Raw genomic sequence first — 25,455 nt, 5'->3', positions numbered from 1 at the left:
CTAAAGGTTGAGGGAAAAGGCACCGACGCTTTTGCCACTTGTTATCCATTATCCGGTTACGCTACCAGCATTTGCTGCTGCCGCTCGTTGCGTGCTCGCTCGTCATCAGCTACCAAGTGCTAGCCTTTACAAAGCACTCAGTCCATCGTTGATTTTCAAGGTAAAACAAAACACAGTCAAATGGACTGACATATCTCCCTGGACCGGTAGTATTTTCTTTTTTCTGGAAAAAAAATAACTGGACTTGATTGGCATCATCGAAACGTGCACCAACACACCAGCCGCAATCGGGCCCTCTCACGGTCTCACCGTTTCGTGACTACTCCGGGCTGGGGGTTGCTGCTTGCAGTTCGCAGACGCAGCGTAGCGCGCGCCTCTCAGCCCTCACGCAGACCCGCTTTTGGAACGGGGATCGATCAAAACAACACAGCACGCCCGCAAAGCGATGGACCCGAGCAGAGGATATGATCATCATATGATAGCCAGTGCCACCGCCACCGCCACCCATGTGGCTTCGTGAATCCGACGTCGCAGCTGGGAACGCGATGTGCGGGCTGGCCAAGGACGCAACGGTGGTGGAGTGCTGGTGGGTGCGGATAAGACTCACCTGCCTCTGTGTTTGTTCTTTCCCCCCGTCGATGCCACCGTATTTACGCGACTGCTTGTCTCTGCCTGCTGCTCCATCCGCAGCCGCGGCACCGGACGCGTGACAAGACGGTAGCCTTGCCGCCTATCAAATCACAGCGGTTTTCTTTCCCCAAGCAGATTCGAAGCCATATCGCGGCCTCGCAGGTACGGGCGTACGGCAGCGAGGAGCCGATACGCAAATCAATTTCACAGGGCGCAACTCGCACGGGTTAAGAAGCCACATGGTACACAAATCATATTACAATCGGAGACGCATGTACCTTCTATTTGTGGTCCATGCTGTAAAGTACTTGTTTATTCACTCAAATTTACCGAAGAGTTTTGTTTGTTCGATGACTGCTGCGATAATCACGGTGGGCCATCCACTAGCTAGTGTCATGGTCAATTTGATCACTACACGTGCCAATATTTTAATAAAGAGATAAATGTGCGCACATCATTGATGGAATACGATCACAATACTACATACGACGAGTCCGGTGACGCAGTTTTTAATTTTTTTACAATGCAATGAGATTCCATGACAATTTATCCTTCTTCTAAACCTCTATGCACAAGAGGGAAAAATATCTTTATATTTTTATACTTTAATTTAAAAGCATATGAGAGAAAAAAAACTCACGCCATATTTTTTCAAGTGACTTTGTCTATGCATATTGAACTTGATCCAAGTGTCTATACCTATTTACATCAAAGACAAAAAGGCCTACACATATTTGCAATAAAAAGATTATTTGATTAATTTTTTCTTTACATGGAGTGGTCTTTCGATACATTGGTTTGGCACGTCCATAGCAACAAGTTACTAATTCGTATGTTTTTGTCCACGTGGACGAACTCGCACCATGCTACTTCGACCCACCTGTAATGTAAATGAGCATTACTAAACTTTTTGCATCGGTTTTGATATGTTTTTTTTATACATCTCAGACTAAACTTCTAACCTCTATAGGTATGTTCGTCTGAAGCAAGTTTTTTTTTTGAAAGGAGTCTGAAGCAAAGTACAGAAGGGGGAAAAGAACAACTCTGGCAAGAAAATACAGAAGAGAAACCGACCAAAAAAGAAAAAAATAGGGGGGGACAAATTTCATACGATTTCTGCGCTCTCCCCTCCGGCGTCTTCGCTACTCTCCACCAGCGAGCCCGATACGACCAGCCCTCCCGCCGGCGCCGCCGCGAGCCGCGGGCCATGTACAAGCTCGGCGGCCGTGGCGGTGGCCGGGGCGGCGGTGGCGGCGGTTCGAAGCGCCCGCCGGGCCCCCACGGCCGCGGCCGGGGCGGCGCCTCCTCCATCGGCGGGATGGGCGCGCCTCCCCGCGGTCGTGCCGCCGCCGCCTCCGCTGCCCCCGCGCAGCCGGCGGGGCGTGATGAGGCGTTCCGCCTGGAGTCCAGCGGGCCGCCCGCCTTAGCTGCTATAATACGGCTGACCCCCGACCTCATCGACGAGATCCGGCGGGCGGAGGAGGCCGGTGGCGGCGCCCGCATCAAGTTCAACCCTAGCGTGTACAACTCGTCGGATAACGTGAGCACCCTCTGTCGTTTAGCTCTGTTACCATGAGTCCCTCTAACTTTTAACCTAACAAATTTGGATAGTTTTTTCACTCACAGTATATCCTAAATGCGTTTTCCTTTTAGCAGTAACTGTGTTTGAGTTAATTTTTTCTGTAATTACATTCAGACTAATCAAATTTACTGCATGTTACTCAAACTGACAGTTTGAAATGTTAGGGCATGGTGATTTGTTAGGTTCATCTGCAGGATTAACGATTTCCTCTTCATATCGTGTGATGGTCTGTGGGTTACTTTGGTTCATTTAGGACAGTGAGCTTGCATTGCTCGTTGGGCCCTTTCAGGGTGTCATTTTGATGGCCTAAACTGCGAAGTGCGAACTCAGTTTAGAATCTGTGCAAATCATGCTTGCACATTGTTGCTGTTTCTTCCGTTCTCAAAGATATCATTGGTAACTTTGCATTTAGTTTGATCTGTTGGGGGTACAATGATGTATTGCATTCTTATTGACGTTATTATTGTTTGGTGGGAACAAGTTTAGTAATATTTCCCATGAACCTCGAGATTTCCCTTGCGCTATGGCCCTGGACTCCTGAGTATCCTGTTTTAATTTAGGATGCCTGAAACAAGCACATTGCTTGTTTGATGATTCTTTTTTCATTTCAAGCGAGCATCTCATGCAATTTGTTTTGGATCAGTTGAAATTCAGTTTATGTTTCGTGTTCATTTTGTCCATGACTTTGGATTTGTTGGCATGCGATTTTAGGTTGTTATCTTCGATGACTTTGGATTTTTAATCTGTTAGGTAAAGCCCTGTGTGGATGCAAAGTATTTTTCAAGGTTTAGAAAAATACCATGATTTTACAAAATACTTTGGTATTGGAAAGCCATGAGGTGTTCGGATTTAACAAAAGTCTTATAATATTTGAAAGCCATGGTATTTCTAAAACTGTTGTCTTGTTCGGAGTTTTAGAAATTCCACTCTAGAGTCTAGACCACTTTCCCCCCCCCCCCTAAACTTCGGGTTTGCAAGTCTTTGCGTTTTCAATCTACAGTTTCTTAATACCACGATATCCAAACAGGCCTTAACTGCTGCTCAAAATCTTCAAAAAATGGTGATGTAGACTTAAGCAATAAGTCATAATTCAATTTTCAATTAACCTTGTGTTGTGGAGCAGAGGAGTTGAAATCTCACTGCCTCCCATCTGGTTTCCATAGATTGGATGGGTCCCTCTTTCTCTCCAGGCATACATTTTTTTTTATATTTTTTGTGTCTTATGAAGTGTTTATCTTTCCTATGTATGGAATTACCAACGAGTATGCCAGTACTCTTGAAACAACAGAAAAATATGCCTATTCATTTCATATTGCACTTCCTGCCCACAACAAAATTGTGGAGACTGGTGGGAATGGGCCGGTTCCTTATGGTGAAGGATGCTTTGAAGAAATTCAGGTTAATATTGGTCCAGCTTAGATTGTTCTACTAGGCCCAGCTTAGATTGGTATGCCAAGAGAAATTTGTTCAACATGACAATTACTCTTGTATGTTTAGTTGATTCTGTACTTTTAATTGTTTAATTTGAGTACTCAGATATCTTTTCCTGCACCAGGTTATAGATGTTAGTGGTAAAGAATTCAAATTCTCGTGGGCACCTGAACAAAGCGAATTGTGTGATATTTATGAAGAACGTCAGAGTGGAGAGGATGGAAATGGGTTGCTTCTAGAGTGTGGCTCTGCTTGGCGCAAGGTGAATGTGCAGCGCATTTTGGATGAGTCAGCAAAGAACCTTGTGAAAATGCGCTCTGAGGAGGCTGAACGTCTCTCAAAATCTCGAAAGTTTGTCTGCTTTTCCCATTCCATAATTCTCATGGTCTCTATTGATTTATGATTATCCTAATGTAGATTTTCTTAAGATTTTATGTTTTATGGTATCGTAGATTTCTTCAATTTCGCTTATGTATCCTTTTAACATTTCTGGCTTTAGATCAATTGTGCTGGACCCAGCTAATCCATCTGTCAAGAATCAGGCCAAGGCAATGACTGCTGCAGCTGTAGAAGGTCAGTACTTTGATTTGCGTTTTCTTTTTTAACATTATATTATGAGTTCCTCGCTTTTGCTTTCATTAATTCATTGTAGAAATGTGCACTGTTATGTGGTTATTACTCCAAGCAAATTCAATATATGTTTAATTTCCTCATATTAGACAGTATATGGGCTCAGATTGCCTATGTGCACTAGTAAATATTAGTTCTGAATTGGCTAATGTTTGTTAGAGGCCATATTTACTATTTAGACCTGTTGTCTCTTCCAGGCAATATGCGGAGGATGAACTGGAAGCAGAAGAATGAATTGTTTAAAAAGAATAAAGGTTAGGATCATGTTGGATCACATTATTCCATATTACTGTTTTTCTGTTTTTGTTGTAATTAACTCTTTGTATTGTTCATTGCCTGCTCCAGCTGCCGTTATCGCCCCTACCAAATCAGTTTCCAAAGTGAAGTTATCTAACAATATTCCCAAAGGAAATTTCTCAATTTCACCTGCACCTTCTCCTGAACAACCTGGAGCGAATATTCCTTCATTTCCTGTTGGATCAGATGCAAATAATGAAGTCATAACACCTTTTGATTCGAATAAAGGGGGAAACAGTAAAACTGAGAAAGCAACATCAAGTAAGATGTCTAAAGGAATAAATCGCCGAGCAAGTGCTCATTCTGCAAGTGTTGATGACAATACAAATGAAGTGCGGAGCCTCTTGATATCTGCACTCTCAGAAAATCCAAAAGGAATGAGCCTAAAGGTAATCTCTCCCTCCCTCCCTCCCTCCCTGCATGAGGTCACATAGATTAACCAAGCTCCATGTGCAAATGTAAATAGAACCCTGAAATTTCCTGTTCTTTGTAAATAAATCAAATACTGAGTTGCAGGTGAAGGTGTTATAATTTACAGGTCTGCTGAGTTTGCAGTATGATAAAAGAAGGTTGTCAAAGTTGACCTATTTGTATCTTGGTGCTTTCATCAAGTGACATTGTAGCTCAAGTTCTATGACTACCTTCACCTTTTGAACATAATTTATAGTAACATTATTTTTTTGGTTTGGTATTACACTACGAATGCTTTCATTTGTCATCATATGCACCTGATTTTCTCCTAATTTGTCTGGTCACATAGTTCAGTTAATACCCCACGAATTATTATCTGATGTTCTTCACGTGTCATGGAACATATGCAGGCTTTGGAGAAAGCTGTTGCAGATGTATTTCCTAACGCATCGAAGAAAATAGAGAGCATCATCAAGAATGTGAGTAACCAAACATTATTCATCACCTCTTTTCCCAAATAGAAAACGTAGAAAGCACGGAGTGAACTCACTTGACATTTTGATTATTCTTTCAGATTGCAAATTACCAAGCCCCTGGGAGATATGTGCTCAAACCAGGTCTGGAGGTAGAAAACTCTAAAAGGCATACATCTGAAGAGGGAAGGTATAGCCTTTTCTCATATTACAATCAAATTCGTGGTCCTTTTTATCTTGCGGGAAATGATTTGTCATGTTTGCTTCCAAAGCTTTGTACGATTTCTCTACATGTCTGCAACTCTTCTGCAACACCTTAACAATCTATTGCTGACAGATCCATCAATGAGAACGTTGAGGAATTTCCTCCAAGCTTAAAGATTGATGATCCTGATATATTTGAGAGTATTGATGTTGTGGACTCCCCAGCTGCTACTGCAGGAGATGGAAAGGTCAATAATGGCAGTGAAGATAAGGCAAGAACTTCTAGTGAGAGCGCAAGTGATAGTGATAGTGACAGTGACAGCAGTGACAGTGGAAGTGATAGTGGGAGTCAAAGCAGAAGTGCTGCAGAAAGTGGCAGCGGGAGCAGCAGCGACAGCGATAGTGATGCTTCATCGAGCAGCAAGGAAGGCTCTGACGCATTTGTGGATATTACAAGTGATGATGACAAAGCAAATACAGCACAAACAAAAGTTGGAGATGATCTGAATTTGTCTTCACCGCCAAGAGATTTGACAAGACTTGATGTTGATGATGAACAGATCGACATAGGAACAAATATGGATTATACGACTACATCACCGCATATTGATTTGAACAATTTTAATACCCATGATGATGATGCAGAAGCCGGGGGCTTGGCCGCAGGCAACCTGAAGAAGCCATCTGAAATTACAGGGAGCAAGAATATTCCAAGCACCAGAATGGAGCCTACCCGTGTTGATAGCAAGTATAATGAAATGTCTTATGAAGACGACCTTTTTGATGATTCTTTGCGAACAATCAGTGAGAACTTACCCAATGAAGAAGCTGACCAATTCACCAAGCAGCATGCTAACAGGAGAAAATCAACATCAAAGGATGGATCAAACCACGGCTCGATGAGTACTATCGACAAAAGTGCCAAACCCAAATTGAAAAGGTCTTCTGGTAATGAGAACTCCACAGCAAAGCCTGAAAGTGCCAAAAAGGTCAAGGTTGACGCAGCATCTCCAGGCGTTACAGGTTCTTTCTCAGAGCACAAAAAAAGCTTACTGCCTGAAAAACATATGAATGATAGGTTGAACAAGGAGACAGGGAGCGTTAGCCGCATTGCTTCACGAGATAGCAGTCCTGCCATGAAAGGAAGACCTTTGGCTTCTGGAAATATACAGAAGATAGATCAGAGCCCAAATTTACCTATTCCAACAATGCACTCTGAGAGACCAAAAGAAAATATTGAGAAATCAAGTTTGAAGAAAAAAACAGATAAGATGCAGAAACCATGGCATGGTACTGATGGTGACTTTGGTACACATGGTGATGGCCACCATGCCAGTTTTGATGGCTCGGATGATTCTTCGACAAGAAAAAGGAGTAGACATGGGGATTCTCTTAGTGATGGTAAAATGCTCAAGCGTTCAAAGGATGCTAATGTTAATATAAATTCCATGAATTTATCCAAAACTTCCAGTGGAAATGCTGGGCCTGATGAGATCACTACTTTTCCTGAACCCAATGAAAGTAATGGTGAGCTACCAAGTTCACAAAGAGATAATTTTGAGAGATCACCTCATGGTAAGAAAAAGCTCCAGAGAGAGCTTTCAGATCTCGAATTGGGTGAACTTCGTGAGTCTTCTCTGGACAATGACAATGGGAGGACAAGGAAGCAATTTGAGAGAAATAGTTCTTCCAAGTCACTTGATGGTAAATTAACTGACATAAATAATTCCTACCCCAGTATGAATAGCAGGAAGGTTCATTTAACTGGGTTTCATGATAAGGGGAAACCATCACCTCAAGAATATGGTATTGGAGGTCATATAAACCAGGAAGCCTTTCCTAGAAAGGCAACAGGATATGATTTTGATGATAATAGGCCTCAGCAAAGAGGTAATGTTCCAGAGAATCAGCATTTTCCAAGGACTGACAATTCAGATTCTGAGAACATATCATATAGGCCAGGTGATAAAACAAGCAAAAAGGAGTCAAGGATGGCACAAGGTGGAATGCTAGAGTATCCAGATATGAAGAAGAAAACAACCTCAAGGCTTCCACAGAATGGTAGTAATAATGCCATAGTGCCTCGAACACAGAAATCACTTTCCCCATCAGATAATGAGGAAAGAAGTAGGAACAACTCTCTGATTGAGTCCGAGACAGGTAGGAAGAGAGACAGTTCTTCTGATGACGATAACTTATTTTTCTCCAAGTATGATAAAGATGAGCCAGAACTGAAAGCTCCAATAAAAGATTTCTCACAGTAAGTTCCAATATCCTCCATTCAGTTAGTTTTATTTCTCGAAGTATTTTGTTTTGTGCATTTTCACTTCCCCCCTACTTTTATTGGTAAGCTGTACCTGACTTCCCTGTTCTTAAATCTTTTGATACAATCTTGGATGTTCCTAGTGATCTTTAGCTACTGAGTTGTATGTAGTACTAGACTGGAATATGCTTTCTGTTTTCTTTTGGGTTCCCTCACAGTCCAGCTTACCTTCTATAGATTCCTACTGCCAAAGACCTGATACTGATTGAACCATATCAGCAGGCCTGGACCAGCCATATTACTAACCAGGTCCCTGTTTTATAGAATGATTCAGTGGCGCATCTAAATTTCCATAAATCTCTTAATGCCTCAGACTCTCTCTCCTTCCTCTTAGAACCGTTAGAACTGTTTACACGTTGGCTGGTGACCAATGCAATGCTTGATGAATTTTCTACTGTCTCTTTTGGAGACTTCTATTTGTCTGTGTTATCTGAAACATTACGGCTCGTATGATCATTAAGTTTGATTGATTTTGAAGTGCAAACTGTTGATCTGTTTCAAATTTCTAGTGTATTTTGTTGTTGATGCATAGAACCAACTGATTATGTTCTTTTCCAGATACAAAGATTATGTGCAGGAGTACAATGAGAAGTATGAAGCCTATTCTTACTTGAACAGTCAGATTGAGAAAACTAAGTATGTGTTTTCTATTTCTTTTGCACTTCATTATCTTCTGTTTAATAGTTCATAACTTAATAATCTCCTGGAACTGGTGTTTTTTTTTCTTTTTCTTATATTTTTTAAAATACAGGTCTGAATTCTTAAAGGTTCAAGAGGATCTCAATGTTGCTAAAGAAAGAGACAAGGAACAATACTATAACACTGTAGAAAGGCTCAGAGACATGTACCGTGAATCAGGAGCAGTATGTTTTCTGCCTGACCTTCCATACGCTTTAACATGATTGCCTTTAGTTTTTCATAGCCTGAAAGGGGACCAGATGGTCCTCATTTCCTATTTCTGTCTTAAAAACTTAAAATTTGCTACCAGCATCCTTATCTAACAAATAGCTCTGTTCATATAACATTGGGTTATGAAAGTATACGAACTTTTTGCTGTTTAATTTAACTCTTGCTAATAATTGATGCTCTCCCTGAATCTAATTGTGAACATTATTTCCTGTAGAGGCATAAATTGATGAAGAAGGTCTTTGTATTGCTTCATGAGGAGCTGCGGGTATTATGTGATATCATGAGTAGTAGTTTACTGTGCAACTTCCATACTGTTCTAGTTATTATCTGCATTCTGATATTTTGGTTGTTTTCCCCAGATTATGAAGCAAAGAATTAGAGACTTTACAGAGGCCTATTCAAATGAGTAACTGATCAACACTCATAACACATGTGAGTTCTGTCCTACTTGATTATTTCCCAGAAGCACTGTGGAACAGTGTTCAACTGACGACGAACTGAATTATTGTTTTGTTGTAACCATGCAGGGCATTTGCAACTGCTTCTCAGAGGCTGTCACTCATTGTCAAGTCTGAAAATGTCGGGACACGACATTAGGCTTGCCATTGTAGAATATTTGCTTGGCTTGGACATTCAGCCAAATGCACTTACCTGTGACAACCTTAGTTTGTCCGTGATTCTCAGGATCACCATGCTGAGTTCCATAGTAATCACGGCGGAAGTGGAGGCCAAGGCAGTTTGAAGACCAATGACCGCTGATGGGCGCCTCCACATGATGCTGAGACCATAAGTAAATGATCCATTACTTACAGAACGGAGGTTTGATGTCTGACCCGGCGTTACAACAGCAGTTTTGCAGCTAGTTTGGCACTGTGACCGGTCGTTTCTCTTTGTAGATGTTTTGTAACTTTTTAACCCCCTGTGAGAAAGGGCGAGATCTCTCCTCTCCTGGCGTTGTACATTTGCTTTGTATTATTGTGATCCATGTCAAACTGAAGTAAATCACTAACTCTGTACATATCAGTAGACCAATAGAGAAGTTTTGAAGGAAGCAGAGTAAAATATGGGAATATGTTGTTAGTACAAATATTAATTCTTTAATATCACCTGTGGATGCAGTTCAGTTGTTTTATGAAATATGACAGTTTTGTTTTCAAAGCTGTTTCATTATCGCCAGCCTCCCCTTCAAGCTTTTCGTGTAGACCCGGTGTACGCTCCACAAAACCCTTCCTTTTACTTTCAGTTGCTTTCCTGTCGGATCAAGATGTCGCTACATCTCGAAGTAACCTGATGCATCAATGGCCTTTTCACAGCAAATTGATATTTCTGTGGCCTTAAAGAAAGCCTAGGAAAATGACGAATCTAGATGTAATTTTCTGGCTCATCAATCATCATCATCACACATCAGTGTATAAGATGTACAGGCTGCTGTCTGAAAGCGAACGATGCCTTTTCCTTTTTTTCATGTAAAAAACTCGAACAGTTTGCGTGAATACGCCCGAAATTTCTGAAAGGCAAAACTTTTTTACCTTTTTGAAATCTTTCTCGGCCATTTCTGCGAGTACGCTGGAAATCCCAGAGCATGACGTGTTCACCTTGCCCCTCGTCATCCAAGGGACCGAAAGGGCAAAAGCTCGGGGCACTGCCGCACTGGGCTGCGGTCAGTCCACGCCTCGTTCAGCCGTCGATCCACGCGTCGTCCCTGGCCGTCTGGCCCCACCCCCCAACTTCGACCCGGGGGCGCCCTCTCTGGAAACCAGAGCGACCCCCACGCCCACGGCTCAGACCACCCATCCGGCCCCGACCACCGAGCCCCGAAGGGCACCCAGTTTCTAGAAGCATCCCCCAACCCCGACCGCGGCGATCGCTCGGAAGCTGGCGGCTGGCGACGCGGGAGAGGGAGCGGCGACGAGGGTTAGCCGGAGATGGACGCGGCGGAGAAGCTGCGGTGGCCCTTCTCGGACGGCAGCGTCACCGATCTCCTCGACGCCCGCAGCCTCCACGGCTCCCCCGTAAGGCCCCTCGGAGCTGCCGAGCCCTGAGTTTTCTCCTGCCGCTTTAGGCGTCATTTCTGCTCTGGTTTGGGGGAGAATTGCCTGATTCGTCGGGGTTGGTGTTGGTGAATCGCTGGGACAGGAGTGATTGGCCAGGCGGTTTTGGATGAGTTAGTGGGACCTCGGGTTGCATTTCTCGATCGGTGTTTCTGATTAGGTTGAAACCTACTAGGGTTTATGGGCGTGGGGAACCACAGTTGCTGTTTGAGTGCTTTGGGTGACACAACCTGATGCAAGTAGTTAAATTAGTATAATTGCTTTGTTTATTTAGGAACCGGAATTGCTTCTGAAATGTGGCAGTATCAAAATGACTGTAGGATGCTTACTCTCTCTCTTTTTGGCATGTAAACTGGCAGGAGGACATTAATCTGTTCTTGATGACAGCTTGATCTTTAGGCAATGATGATGCAACCTATTTTACATGGAACATAGCTGACAGCTTACTTGGGGGGATCTTATTTCAATCAACTGTGCATGCTGTGAGCAGTGTGTGCATTCAGGTCCTTTCGTAGAAGCTAAACTTTGATAGGGTATCATGATCTGTTCTTGTGACTTTTGTGGTATGCCTTCAGAATAGCTGTTTTCCTCACAAGTTACATATGTACGGTGCCATGGACCAACTGTTAAAAACACGGGCGCCAGGATTCATTATTTTAGTGAGAAACTGTATCTGGGAATAAATTAAGGCAGCAAACATCACATATAGTCTATGGAGAAACTGATCCACCATTTGAAAATGTTGTCATGTTAGAAAGAGAGCGATAAAAAATATAGAACTTAAGAGAAAGGTAAAGGAACACCAATTTACCCTAACTAGCCAGATTATCCTTGATTTAGTATGTCAGGCAAAGGGTCTGGTCCAGCAGCTCCCGTAACTAAAACATACATGACAAAGGGACCTTTTCGGGTTTTTTTTTTTAAAAAAAAATTGATCGCATACAATGCAGCAACGGTTTTCCTGACAGCATTGCTTAGTTGAATATTATATCTTGAATTACTGAGACACATGATTCTATCAATTGTAGTACTGTTCTTCTTTGCTTGCGTTCTGTAATTGTGCATTTCTCTACTATGATTTAAAGGATAATGCAAATACAACTAATGTTTTCTCTTTTGCAGGACATTAGGAAACGAGTACAATTCCATTCTTCTCTAGTGCAAAAGCTAGCTTTGGAAAAGGAGATGGAGGTATTTAAGTAACTGTTTCCATTGACCATCTCAGCATGTGAAAAATATATGAATCCTATGCTGGCACGTTAAAATTTCTATGTGCTGTTGTGATAAAAGCTGAAGTTTCTTGCTTTTTGCTTGATTTTTATAATGTGTGCCTTTTCCTGTGATTTTTAACAGGGTCACATAGGTTGTGTGAATGCTATCGCATGGAATTCGAATGGTTCGCTTCTCATATCAGGATCAGATGACACTAGAGTAAGTTTCTAAACTTAGGTTGTTTGTTAGCTAACACCATTAATTTTTAAATATTTTCTTTCTCTATTGAGTTAGGTTGACTCATTACATTTCTATCAAAACTATAGTGCCCAAGAAATGGTTTTGAGAGATATGGGCATGTTTTGTCTTTTGCGTCTATATGTTTTGGTGTGCTTTCTTGCAGGAGGACTAAGCCATATGTTTAAATGGAAAATATCTAGTAGATCGTTTTGTATTTAGAAATATGGTAATGCATGATTAATCTTTGGCTTTATACGTTTCTCATACCTCTTTTTACAGAAGGATTGGATCACTGTTAATTATTTTGTGGATTTCTTGTCTTTAAAAAGCAGTTTAGGGTGTGTACGCCTTTACAAACCTAAGAATTTTCCATTTGCATGTCTGAATTTTAAGCTGTTGACTAAAGAACAAGAAAATTGTACGATACAAGCAAATGAGACCCATCTTCTTGCAAAAGAGACGATGCTCTAGCAGTGACATATGACGCACTTAGTCCTCAAATGTTTCCTCTATGACTTGCTTCAATGTTTTATGATATGAAGAGATTTGAACATTTGATTTCAGTATTGTGTGATTATTGATTCTGCAGATTAACATCTGGAGTTATAATAATCGAGAGCTTTTGCATGATATTGACACCGGACATTCTGCAAATATCTTTTGCACAAAATTCGTTCCAGAAACATGTGATGAAGTAGTAGTCTCTGGAGCAGGAGATGCAGAGGTACACCTTTCGTTTTCCTTTATAAAAATTGTTTCTTATTCCTGTTACGTTGGGTCTTTCTTCAGAAGACTTACTGATTCTTTCCCAGGTTCGTGTTTTCAATATGTCTCGTTTAAGTGGCAGAAGGCCTAGAGAAATTTCTATGGAACCAGCAGCAGTTTACCAGTGTCACTCAAGAAGGGTCAAGAAACTAGCTGTAAGTTATCATACTGATGGACCATTTTTTTTAATTTGGAATTCTAGAGCATGGGGGGAGTTTGTGCATTTAAGCTGACATGGATCTGAGCAAATTGATTTTTTTTTAAAAAAATTATCCTTTAGGAGAGTGGGCAACATCATGTAATTAGGTCTTCTACTGTTCTACAACTTGGATGTGCTATCCATATCTTTGTTCTTAGGCATTAATGTGGTGTATGTTATGTCCTATCATTTGAGATGTGTCTGCTCATCAATGCACTTACATTATTTGCTTTTGTCAGCCTCTGCATGGTTCAGTCATTAATATTTTTTTTGCCAAATGTAGGTTGAAATTGGCAATCCTAATGTAGTGTGGAGTGCAAGCGAGGATGGTACTCTGAGACAGCATGATTTTCGGGAGTGTAGTTCCTGTCCTCGTGCAGGATCTGCTAATCAGGAATGCCGCAATGTGCTTGTGAGCAATCCATACTTTTGATGATTTTTTTCCCTTTGGTTTATTTGTTCCAGTTGTTATTGTTTGACTGAATTCTTCACATGGAGCATGCTATTCTATTCTGTTTGTCCAGCGTACCATGTTATTAAATATTTATCGATAATTTTCCCCCTGATTTTATGATCTTTAGAGAACTAATAATGGCAATCCAAATTTTTCCTTGGGGTTATGTTTGTAATTTGATAAGTGGTTCCTGTTGGGTTTCAACTCTAGCCTACCCCAACTTGCTTGGGGCTGAAAGGCTTTGATGTTGAGGATGTTGGTTGGTTATGTTTGTAATTTATTTAAGCTTTTCAAGAACTCTTGTGCGGGCATGGAACAAATTAAGTATATATCTGGACCTGGACATCACTTTCTATTCGTCAGTGGCTGAATCCATAGAAAATTCAAAAAAATGATGTATTAACTCATAATGCTCATTTGTTGGACAGTCATTTTATAATCAGTTGTGGCTTTGTGTTCTGCTGCGCCTCTAATTCGCCTGCTTGTTCATTGGTTTATACCATTAACTTTTTTGCCTTTCAGATTCTGTTTGAAATGCATGGATATTTGTTGCTTTAAGATAATTGCTTGTTAGTAATATAGCTGATTTAGTTTTGGGCTTTGTTCTAATATTATTTTCACTGCACATTTATGGGGCAGCTTGATCTACGTTGCGGAGCAAGGAAGTCTTTAGTTGATCTACCCAAACATCCATTGGCACTGAAGTCTTGTGATATTAGCTCTGTTCGTCCCCATGAAATCCTTATTGGTGGGAGGTAACCTTTATTTCTAGTCATCCATTGTCAGTACTCAGTACATAACAAGCCTCGTCTGTTCTTTTAGCTGACTAGCACAACTCTGTTGCATGTTCATGCAGCGATGCATTTGCCAGGCTGTATGATAGGAGAATGCTACCGCCATTGAGCTCATGTCAAACCAAAAGGAAGCCACCGCCATGCATTAAAATGTTCTGTCCGTTGCATCTTGCTGACAATGTGAGTTCACTCTTGCTTTTTGTTGTTATGCTGTGTTGTTTCAGTTGTGTATGGTAAAGTTGGCAACCACAGCTAGCTTGTATGAAGCCAAAGGGTGTCAAGAGTTGTAAATGCTGTATGTATGCTAAAAAAAGTATCTTGAGGCGGTAAAATGGTAAAAATCCACCAGTTTTTGCCCAAATTGTGCCTCTCTGTAACCAGAGGGCACCTCTGTATAATGATCACTTTGTTAGGAGTCTAGAGTCCTTTACGTATGCGTAAGTAGAGTTCTCTTTGTATACTCATGTACTGATATATATTGCACTGAATACAAGTGCTATTCATAACATGGTATACAGAGCCAAGCTAGGGTTAGGGATTTTTTTATATCTCGTCTAGCCTCCGATGCTCACACTTCACCATGGGGTCGCTGCTTCATTCTGCATCAACTTCTGTTAGCATTATTATCTGTTTGTTGGTAGTCCTTTTATTCATGAGCGGTCAATGAGTTTTAGCATCCACTTATTTACAGAAGGTATTAATTCTGGTGCTTTTACATTTGTCCCAGATACTTGAGCTAAAGCATTTGAGCCAAATTGTGCACTTGGCTTTCACATTGTTGTTATGCCTTGAACAACCGTAGTGTTCCGTCTGTTGACTTTGTGCTTGTTTTGTAACCAGAAGAAGACACATTTGCACCTTACACATGTTGCATTCAGCCCAAATGGGAAGGAGGTTCTTCTAAGTTACAGTGGTGAACATGTTTATCTGTTTGATGCTGACCCAGGTATGATCATTTCGCTCACTTTGTGCACTTTCTTTGTCTTTCTTTCTAATGTGTTTGAGAGCTGTGTATCTTTGAATTATAGAAATAAAGCCTGAGTCTGAACAATTACTCTTCCAAAAGGAAGATTACAACAAACACGCACTCCATCACTCCAACTCACTCACCAACACACACTAATACACAACCTAATGTGGGCATAGGGCCCTTGGCCTCTTTCCTCCAGCCTGCATTCTCTTTTATATGCTTTACCTGCCACTGTTGATTCACAAAGGCAGATCTTAAATACTGTACTGATCAAATTTTGTTATCAGTTCAGATAGTACGAGTTCAGTGAGATACACAGCAGATTATGTACGAGAGCAATTATTTTTACCCCCTTTTCACAAAGTAGCAGCAAAAAAACTTGCAAAACAAAGGAAGGATTCAGTGAACGCAACTTCAAGGAAATTACTTAGGGTGAGACTCCCTCCCTCCCTCCCTCTCTCTCTCGTGCAGTTTAGCTTCTAACATCACGACATTTTGTCATATCATATCCGTCTCTTCATCTGCTACACATATTGAACCCCTCCGCCTTTCATGGCGCCCGTTTCAGGTAGATATGTGCAGGAAATTTATGCAAGTTGCGACTAGATCTCTGGTGACGGGCAAGAACTTAATGTGTGGGATTGACGCATGCGGCGAAGTACTTGAATCAGTGGGACCTGATATTGATGATGACATGAGGCATGATTGCTTGTGCACTCGAGCAGGATTATACCTTAAGGTTTGTCTGCTTTGTTGGTCACATGTGAAAGTTCTGTTCCATAATAAATGTAGGGATCATAAAACTTTGATGTACAGAGGAAGTGGAAAAATGACGTTTACATGGCAATTCGGGACTGCAACAGCGCGCGGAATATTTATCCCACATCCTATCAAGCACACTTATATATGTCAGAGGCACTATTACAGGTAAGCATCTGTGAATCAGTTTGAACAACATGCGTGTATACTGCAAAAATAGTTTGGTACTCCCTCCGTCCCAAATTACAATTCGTTTTGGCTTTTCTAGGTACATAGCTTTTGCTACGCATTTAGATATACGCTATGTCTACATACGTAGCAAAAGCTATATACCTAGAAAAGCCAAAACGAATAGTAATTTGGGACGGAGGAAGTAGCTCTGTATCTATACGAACTGGTCAAGCCTTCACGAGTTTGTTCCTGTGGAAATGTTGAATTTCACACTAACATGAAGGGTTCGAGAAATTCAGAAGTCATTATGTTTTCCTGTTCTTTTTTAACTGAATATTTTCCTATTCTTTTCCCAGATAAATTTTATGAGCATGAGCAATCTCTAATACATGAAGCTTTGATAATTCCGATAAGCCGATCGGTCCTTGTTTAATCACATCGTCTACTTTGTTTACTTTTGGACTCGCTAATAAAATTTAGTAATCATTTAATTAAAAGTCCTGAATCAGATCCTTAGCTTCCGTATCTTAAATAGTCGTGCCATGCCTTGTGTAGTTAGGAAGACTGAAGGAGGCCTCTGAGTATGCAGAAGCGGTAAATAGTCTTCTTCCGCCTCATTCTGAATTGAGGAAGCAGGTGGATGATATAAAGCAGCGTGTTGCTTCAGGTGAGTATATTTGTGATAACGTCATAAACTATTATTTTGTCACATAACTTTAGCATATGAACTGATTATTTATGGGTATTAACTTATTTGCATGCTACATGATCAAGATGATGTTTTCCTTCCATCTACTGCACTCTATTATCTATTACTTCCTCCGTCCCAAAATACTATTCGTTTTAGCTTTTCTAGATACATAACTTTTACTATGTATCTAGACATAATATGTATCTAGGTGCATATCTAGAGCTATGTACCTAGAAAAGCCAAAACCAATAGTAATTTGGGACGGCGGGAGTATTAATCTTCCATTATTGGTATCTGCTGCTATGAATATATGTTAGTTCTTCACTGATAAACAGATGACCTAGAGTTTTCCTTTTATGAGCATATCATGCTCATAGCCTGTTTGTGTGTCTCAGTCCATTATGCCTCTTTCTACTTTCAAGCTCTGGGCATTGAAGTCGAGGAATTATAATTTTTAAGATGTTGATCTTCTATATTGTGATATATTTCTTTTGTTCAAGCAGCTGAACTTGAGAAGAACAGAATGGATCAGAATGGGAATGCTAAAGCTGATACACATGGGAAATTACGCTCATTGAGTGATATATTGTTTAGATCCGATGTTAGTGGTTCTTCATCACAGGAGGGACGAGAAGATTCAGATTATGACGATGAAATGGAATTAGACTATGAGACATCAGTATCCGGTGATGAAAGCCGAGAGAATGATCAAGGTGTCTTTCGTGGTAGTTTAAGTTTCAGATTTCATCAAAGAGAGGATCAAACTAATGAGCAGGCTGGTGAGAATGGATCGACCGAATCCACTCACAATGATGATTCTGCCCTCCAGGTAGTTATTTCCTCTATTATCGTCCTTTTATGTGATACCTAATAAGAGATACTTTTTTTATAATGCTCGTGCATGGATTTTAACACAACTTTCCAAAATCGTGCGATGCAGTCGGACGTTGCCATTGATATGAAACAAAGATATGTTGCACACTGCAATGTGGGGACAGATATAAAACAAGCTAGCTTTCTTGGTGAGCAAGGTATGCTAGTCCTTCATGCGTTCTTGTTTTAGTTCTACTTTCGCTAGAAGACATGTTAAAATACATTCGCAGATTACCAGCTCCATCAACACTTGTATTTTCATTTGCAGATTTATAGTAACAGAAACATGTTAACTTTTTGTGTAAGAGTAAGGCATAGAACTCTGCTGTGCTAGCCTGTAGTTAAATTTATTTGTTTTGAAAGTAACATGATGCCTTGTGTTAAGGAAATCTGGAGTCTGGACTTTACAGTAGTCACTAAAACTAACTAAATACATAACAGCTTGCGCTAACTCAGATCTTCTTAGATTCATGAAACATAAAATATCATGCTGTGTTCTTCCCCACTTGAAACATCCAGAACCTCGCATGAAAAAAACATCTGAATTGGATGCAAAATTTACACGATAATATGAGCTTACCCTTGCGGTTCTCAACTATTGTGCTTTATTCCTCTTACAACAGGGGAGTTCATTGCCAGCGGAAGTGATGATGGTAGATGGTTCATATGGGAGAAGAGAACAGGAAGGCTTATTAAAATGCTTGCAGGGGATGGAGCTGGTAATTATATTTCAATTCCCTTTTGCTGTTATCTTTTTAACACTGGTTCTCACTTGTGCTGTATTTTCGTTAGTTGTGAACTGCATACAGTCTCATCCCTTTGACTGCGCGGTTGCAACAAGTGGAATCGATAATACGATAAAGGTATATAACCTGTACTTGTTGCAATTGATAATCCAATATATAAGGCTGTTCCTCACATACCACAAAATGACTTCTATGTTCACATGTGCTACAATTGTATCACCTGACATGGGGGTCCTGGCCCTGCATGTCAGCCATACAATGAGTGAAAGGTTGTGAATCATGTCGTTATTCCGTGCTATATTGTCAATTTTCTCTGAAGTGGCTTAATATATTCTAGTGTAGTACTCCCTCCGTCCGGGAAAGAATGCAACTATGGGTTGCGTGCCATCAAAAGTAGCTCACGTTTGACCACATTTCTAGTGAATACTATTCATATTTATGACTCCAAATTAATTTATTATAAAAATACATTTCATAATTAACCTAATGCTATTTATTTGATATCATAAGTATTGATACTTTTTTATCTATAATTGATCAAATTTAAGATACAAAACTATGACACTGTGCTAGAATTGCAATCTTTTGCGGACGGAGGGAGTACTTGAGTATTTGGCTCACTCTTTTGTCTTTTCTTTGTTTATTTATTAGCTATGGACACCCGATGCAAATGCTACATCTATGGTCGCAGGACCAGAACTTGATGTGTTGAGTGCCATAGAGAATAATCAGCGGAAGTTATGTCGGAACCGTCAAATTTTGCTGTAAGGTTCACTAAGAACATCATACTGTGATATGCTCTTTTAATTAGACTAGCATAAGTAATATTTGGCGCAGTGATGTGATTTTCATCCAGTGCCCATGCTATCTTTGAAATTGCCATTTCTATAGTACATTACCAAATGTGTTTTCTTCCAATGCCATTTGATTCTAGGAGATTAGCTAAGTTAATATAAATAAACAATAAACACCATCCTCTCTTAGTGTCACTTACCCGCCATGGCTTACGTCAAATGTAATGGCAACAAACCAGTACAATGTTATTGTTTAGTTCTGAATTCTGATGTGGAAAAGGTCACATTCTATATGCAGGCCTTTCGAATTTTTGGAACGATTTCGGATGCATGAGTTTGCTGAGGGTTTCGAGTGTGCCCAGAGTTGATTTACTATTGCTAGAGTTGCTGAGGTACTGCTATTCACTTAGGGCATTCTTACAGCCCAGGGAATAAGCACTGATAAATTCGTAACATTATGGTCTAACGTCAATTATGACCTTTTTCCCCGCTTTCCAGGAAAAGGTTTAATAGTTTGAAGAATGATTACGTCCAAGGTACAAGCAGCTCATGTTACGACATGACCGGAAAAGTATAGACGTGGATTGATCATGTTGATGCACCTGGTTAGATAAGCAGGTGTGCCATCAGTGCTGGAATTATTACTTGAGATGTCAATAAACAATGCAATTATGTTGTGGTTTGGGAGGGTATAATGTTTCGTACATGCAGTGTGGTTGGATTACTGGATTCATTATCCCCTTGTACAGATTGTAGATAGATGTGGTTCTGCAATAGTGAAAATCAGTGATGTACCATCTACGTGTGCATAGAGCCATATTGTTTTCTCCGCATGCCGCCTCTATGTGATGCTAGTTTGGTTGACGATTGGGATGTGTCTTGTTCGCTTGAGAGTTGAGACTAGCTGGGAGTGGCGAAGAGGATAATGTTGTATAGTGCTGCAACTCTCGCTTTGGTATATATGTTTGATTATTTTTCTAATCGAGGTAGGTTGGTTGTAGCGTTTCTTTTTGTGCTTCCTGTGTGCGGTGGCTAGCAATATCATTCCTTTTTTGACGTATGCTGAATAATTAATCGATATGGGAACTCTTTATGTAATTCTACGTGGCTTGCGTGCATGATGCTAGTCTTTAGAATTTGGTGGTCGAACTCTCTTAATTTTGACCACTTAGGTAGTTAGATTGGTCACATGGAAATAACAAGCACTGGTGGACTTGCTATAAGATATGGCCTTCGACACAATATTTCTCTTGTACTTTAATGTAAAGTTAGTTGTCAGAGCTGATCGTTGGCCGTGTTCATTGTATACGATGAACCCACAAATGAAGTGTTTCAACCGTAATCAATGACGAAAACTACCACCACTCTGGAACCCGTCAAGGTTCATGATGGTTTAGCATCAGCAGCAAAAGCTATCGTGAGCAGGGCCGCAGCCACAGAACACAGGAGGATGGAAGGCAAACGACGTTTCACCTCTCTTTTGCACTTTCTTAATTTGATCCTTTCCAAGAGCGGAAGAGCCGAAGCGTACCTTTTCCACCTGAGCTGAGAGCCTGAGAGTCCGTGTAGCCCCAGTTTCCAGAGGCTGCTGTATACCACCCGTGGCAACGAGACGGAACCATGTGCTGCTGGCTTGACGGTCCTATCCGAAACGCTTGAGCCTTGAGCGATAAGCACGCAGCCGGCCGATGCCGCCGCGGGGCTCACCGGCTCAGCTCCGCAACGAGTGCCCAGTTGTCCACTACCCTCTGCCGGTTGGCATGTCGGCGCCGCGAGGCCAGCCGGCGGATTAGAGTAGGCCACTAGACCCCATGCATCTAGACAATGCCGGTTTCCTTGGGACAAAACAAAACTCTCTCCAACTTGCTTGTGTCTCTCCACTTGCAGCAACTAGGTTCCATCGACTCATCGTTAGAAAACGAGCCGTAGAATGATATGGTAATCCCATGTATGCGTGTAGGCATCCACCACCATCAACGCAAGAAAAGGAAACGGAAACTTGGCCATTAAATTAGTTTTACGTGAAGCACTAGGCTCTGACGGCCGGGCTCTCCTCGTAACCACATGCACGAACGCACCGGAGCCACCTGCCACGTCCGATCCACGTGGGCCCCGTACCTTCCTATTGGCGGTCGCGGGATGTAGAGGGGTCAAACACGGACCCCACTACGCTACCCTCTCCCAACTAATCCACCCCGCGTTCGCCAGAAATTTACACGGGATGCCACCGCCTGGTTTCCTTTTAGGCCCACCGGCCAGCGTGCCCCACGCGGCGCGCCGAGCAGCCGAGCAAGTTGGCCACCTCCGCGCCAACCACCTAGCTCTGACAGGTGGGTCGTTCCTTTCTGGGCCCGCTTGGCAGCGGGACGGCGGTAGGTTCGCAGAGCGTGATGGTAGGCCCACGCTCGCCCGGCCGTCCAACGAAGTCCATCCACCCAGCTGCAATTATTCCTCAGAGGAAAGGATTCGCCCCTCGATGCCTTGACATTCACGGTCTTGCCACTGACAGGGACGTCTTGTTTGTTCTGCGATTTTATTTTTATTTATTTATTTATTTATTTACTTAGTGAGGTGCTTTTTGGTACTGCCCCTTCTAAGATGTGTGCTATTCATCATTCTTTTTCAGTCCCTGGCCGACCTGCCGCCATGGCTGTGAGTTAAATTTTAATAAATGGTAATGAAGGATTTAATACTTGGATAGCTACTCTTAGTGTAAACTATGAGCTACATCTGTCAAAGCATGTTTTAATATTTTCAAAGTGATTCTTTAAATCAACCTTCAAGGTCTCATGGTTTTGATCTGCGAAATGCTTGTTTTCTAAGTACGGAAATAAGTTGGAGCAAACTTTCATGCGTTGACAAATGATTTGGTCCTATTCGACACAACTAGAGCACATTTCAAAAAAAAATTCAATACTCTAGTATTCCAGTTATTTTACTGGACAAAAATTCTCATGCTTCAAACAAACAAATCCTACAAATAAAACCACCAAACTTGAAGGTCTAGACTGCAAAGCTGAACCAGTGAATAAAATATTACAGAAAATCTTTACCGGCCATGGCAGGAAGAGGAGGACAAAAGAGGGCAGCTTCTGCAAGATCTTGGGATGTGTGAAGACTGCACAAGACGCATCAGCCGCCACCACCACCTTTAATTCCTGCCTCCAGCCAGCCTCCCCGAAACATCCACCCCACAAGTTTGCCAACTCCACCGTCTCATCATCGTTCTCCGGGAGGAGCGACGAGAAATCAAGCAGCCGCCGACGAACCCAGCTGCTGCAGCTATCAACGGCAGTTGTTCGGCACCAGCAGACCAGCTAGCGTTGGGTTTGATCCCGTCGGATCGATCGCATGCGGCGCCGGCTCGACCCGTGCATCTGAGATCGCCGGGAGGCATCGATCCATGGGGAGCGGCAAGGCATCCTCACCAGGCGCCGTTGCCGGCGCGAGCGGCGGCCCGCCGCAGCAGCCGCCGGGCGCCGCCGTCTGCTGCATGTGCGGCGACCGCGGCCTCCTGCCCGAGCTCTTCCGCTGCTCCGCCTGCTCCGTCCGCTCCCAGCACACGTACGTGCATCCACCCACCCACCCACCACTCTCCCCCCAATCAATTCCTCCTCATTTAGGTAGTGACGAACATGTCCGTACGTGCGACCGATCCCTAATTCGATTTGCACTTGCGGTAGCATGGATAGGTACTCGAATAGATCAAAGTCCATCGCTCTCTTTCTTCTTGCGCATCTGGGATTTAATCGCTTTATTTGCGTGTTAGTTTTTTATACTTGCATCGAATTAGGTCCAGATTCATGTGTTTCGATCCTTTGGTTTTCTTTGGCATATATGACTATTCCATTTAGTTTTAGAATTTCTCCAAAATGAAAAGATGCGCGGTTCTCCTTCGCATTCTCAATCCGCAGATTTTACAAGAAAAAGAAAAGGCATGATGCATCTTGCTGCTTTGAATCCAGAAATTCCCACCACACGATCGAACTGATAGTTCATGAGTTGATGTCAACCCGCACAACGTAACCTTTTTCTTTTTTTTCCCCTGAAGAACACGTTAAACTTTCTCATCGTCTGTTCTAGCTATTCCCTGAATTTGTCGCCCCCATAAAAAACAATCCGTCGTCGCGTGCGTGCATTTGATGCATGTCAATAAGTTTATTTGTCAAATTATTTCTTCTCCGAGTATAAATCCTTTTGATCACCCGTCCTTCTAGTTTATTCCGGACATGCACTTTTCGCACGTCGTCGCCAAAATTGTCAAACGAGACGGGGCCTATATCCACATTCGCTCGACGTTGATTTCTTAGCTACAGCTGATTTGTACCCGAATCCAACTGCATCACTGCTTACCAGCAGTTCCTCCGGCTCTTTATAATGTTTTCATCAGCTATCCCACGTGAACACACGTACATCTTCACCACCAGTTCACCTCATAATTTTTGCATGCAATAACATTTACACGAGCCTGCAGGCTAATTCTGTGCACGTATGTATATACGTGATTCGTGTACCAGATACTGCACGGATCGGTACCCGAAGGTGGAGTCGTACGGCACCTGCAACTGGTGTCTGAGGGTGGACGGGGGCGTGGCTGCTTCGACTTCTTCCTCGCCGAGGTCCGCCGGCAAGGCGGCCGCCCGGTCGCCGGCTGGTCACAGCGACCCCACGAGCGGCGGCGGCAGGTCGCCCAAGGTCGCCGCTCGTGGCGACTTCGCGTCGTCGAACCCGAGCAAGCCTATAAAGAAGCAGCAGCCGCAGCACCAGCGGCTCCTGCTGCGGCGGTCGGCGTCGGACCTCGGAAGCCGCGCCGTCCGCGACGCGCCGCCCCCGTCGCCCGGCGTCGCGCGCGGCAGGCCGAGGGTCCGGAGGTACAAGCTCTTGGAAGAGGTGATCACTAGCTAGTAGCCACAGATGCCAGTGTGCCGTCGTGGATGACACGTGTATGTATTAGGTGTTGTACGTGCATCTTGTGTGCCGCCATGCATGCATGGACGGAGGAGGTCTAGCGGTGTCCTGTGTGCGCGCGCTTATCAGCTGCTAATCAGACTGTGCGACGTGCTGTACATGAGGAATAATACTTGCTAACGTGCAGTTCGATATTCGCTTGATCGATCCTCTCGGTTATAGTTAACCGGCTAGCTGTTTATAGAGTGTTCTCTGCGTACAAATAAACTTCTTTCCTGCGATGTACAAACTCTAATCTCGAGAGCTTAATCAAGGTAATTAAAGAGAGAAGGCTTCTGTTATTTTATGCATGAATGATTTCCTTGTGTCCTTGTACGTGGCTTCTTGTATATTGACGTGGAGTTTCATGCAACCTCAAGTTCATCCAAAACTTGCACCGTTCAGCGAACCGTTGACGTCCCATGCGGCAGAATCGAGTGATCTCTATCCACTCCTAAAAACGCCACGGAGGACATTTCATGCATTTATTCCGAGAAGAAATAGTACATATGGATGTAGAAAACCAGAAGTGCGGAATGGTGGATGGAACACCAACACCCTATCTTGGGTCGAGGGTGATTGCGTATTAATTGATGCACCAATGGCGTTAGGAGGATTACATATATGTATAGATAGGTTACTTGGCTAGATTCTAAACAACTCTATCTCCTATTCTATCTCTTATCAGAGTACAACATGATTACAACAGAGAATAAACATCCTAGAGAGTCATGCCACTTGGTAAATCTATCTATTCGGTTACAATATTGCGAACACTCCCCCTCAATCTAAACTTGTCAAGTTGAGATTGCTCTTGAAGATCTCCATTGGCCGCACAGCAAGGGGTTTTGTAAACCAATCTGCAATCCGATCCTTGGAAGATATATGTTGTATATCAA

The 25,455-nt window shown here is 42.4% G+C and overlaps 2 protein-coding genes across 2 annotated transcripts; both read left to right on the top strand.

The window, feature by feature from the left end:
- The first annotated feature begins 1,716 nt into the window (after window positions 1-1,716).
- Window positions 1,717-20,406, top strand: LOC117835804 (uncharacterized). Its single transcript, XM_034715124.2, has 33 exons — window positions 1,717-2,170; window positions 3,768-3,994; window positions 4,143-4,216; window positions 4,471-4,527; window positions 4,619-4,959; window positions 5,392-5,460; window positions 5,556-5,644; window positions 5,792-7,918; window positions 8,540-8,617; window positions 8,733-8,844; window positions 9,105-9,155; window positions 9,250-9,296; window positions 9,418-9,469; window positions 10,810-10,902; window positions 12,064-12,132; window positions 12,295-12,372; window positions 12,983-13,117; window positions 13,206-13,313; window positions 13,641-13,769; window positions 14,451-14,566; window positions 14,668-14,785; window positions 15,446-15,551; window positions 15,868-16,007; window positions 16,144-16,314; window positions 16,392-16,502; window positions 17,061-17,172; window positions 17,700-18,025; window positions 18,137-18,227; window positions 18,693-18,788; window positions 18,862-18,932; window positions 19,467-19,579; window positions 19,908-20,001; window positions 20,108-20,406. Exons 1-32 carry the CDS (start codon window positions 1,838-1,840, stop codon window positions 19,975-19,977), a joined length of 5,910 nt encoding a protein of 1,969 aa, XP_034571015.1. The 5' UTR covers window positions 1,717-1,837; the 3' UTR covers window positions 19,978-20,001; window positions 20,108-20,406.
- A 2,253-nt stretch (window positions 20,407-22,659) lies between these two features.
- On the top strand, window positions 22,660-24,858 carry LOC117835917 (uncharacterized). Its single transcript, XM_034715248.2, has 2 exons — window positions 22,660-23,173; window positions 24,127-24,858. The coding sequence occupies exons 1-2, from the start codon at window positions 23,013-23,015 to the stop codon at window positions 24,512-24,514; spliced, it is 549 nt and encodes a 182-aa protein (XP_034571139.1). The 5' UTR covers window positions 22,660-23,012; the 3' UTR covers window positions 24,515-24,858.
- Window positions 24,859-25,455: the final 597 nt, after the last annotated feature.

Source organism: Setaria viridis, chromosome 9 (genome assembly GCF_005286985.2).
Source record: "Setaria viridis chromosome 9, Setaria_viridis_v4.0, whole genome shotgun sequence".
NCBI classification, from domain to species: domain Eukaryota; kingdom Viridiplantae; phylum Streptophyta; class Magnoliopsida; order Poales; family Poaceae; genus Setaria; species Setaria viridis.
This window is presented reverse-complemented; position numbering and strand designations above follow the sequence as displayed.

Excerpts from the sequence above, each read along its gene's own strand:
- LOC117835917 (XM_034715248.2), top strand. The coding sequence starts at position 23,013 with ATGGGGAGCGGCAAGGCATCCTCACCAGGCGCCGTTGCCGGCGCGAGC. Across the intron at positions 23,174-24,126 it reads TCCGTCCGCTCCCAGCACAC|ATACTGCACGGATCGGTACC; the intron begins GTACGTGCATCC and ends TTCGTGTACCAG.
- LOC117835804 (XM_034715124.2), top strand. The coding sequence starts at position 1,838 with ATGTACAAGCTCGGCGGCCGTGGCGGTGGCCGGGGCGGCGGTGGCGGC. Across the intron at positions 7,919-8,539 it reads CCAATAAAAGATTTCTCACA|ATACAAAGATTATGTGCAGG; the intron begins GTAAGTTCCAAT and ends GTTCTTTTCCAG. Across the intron at positions 19,580-19,907 it reads CGGAACCGTCAAATTTTGCT|GCCTTTCGAATTTTTGGAAC; the intron begins GTAAGGTTCACT and ends TTCTATATGCAG.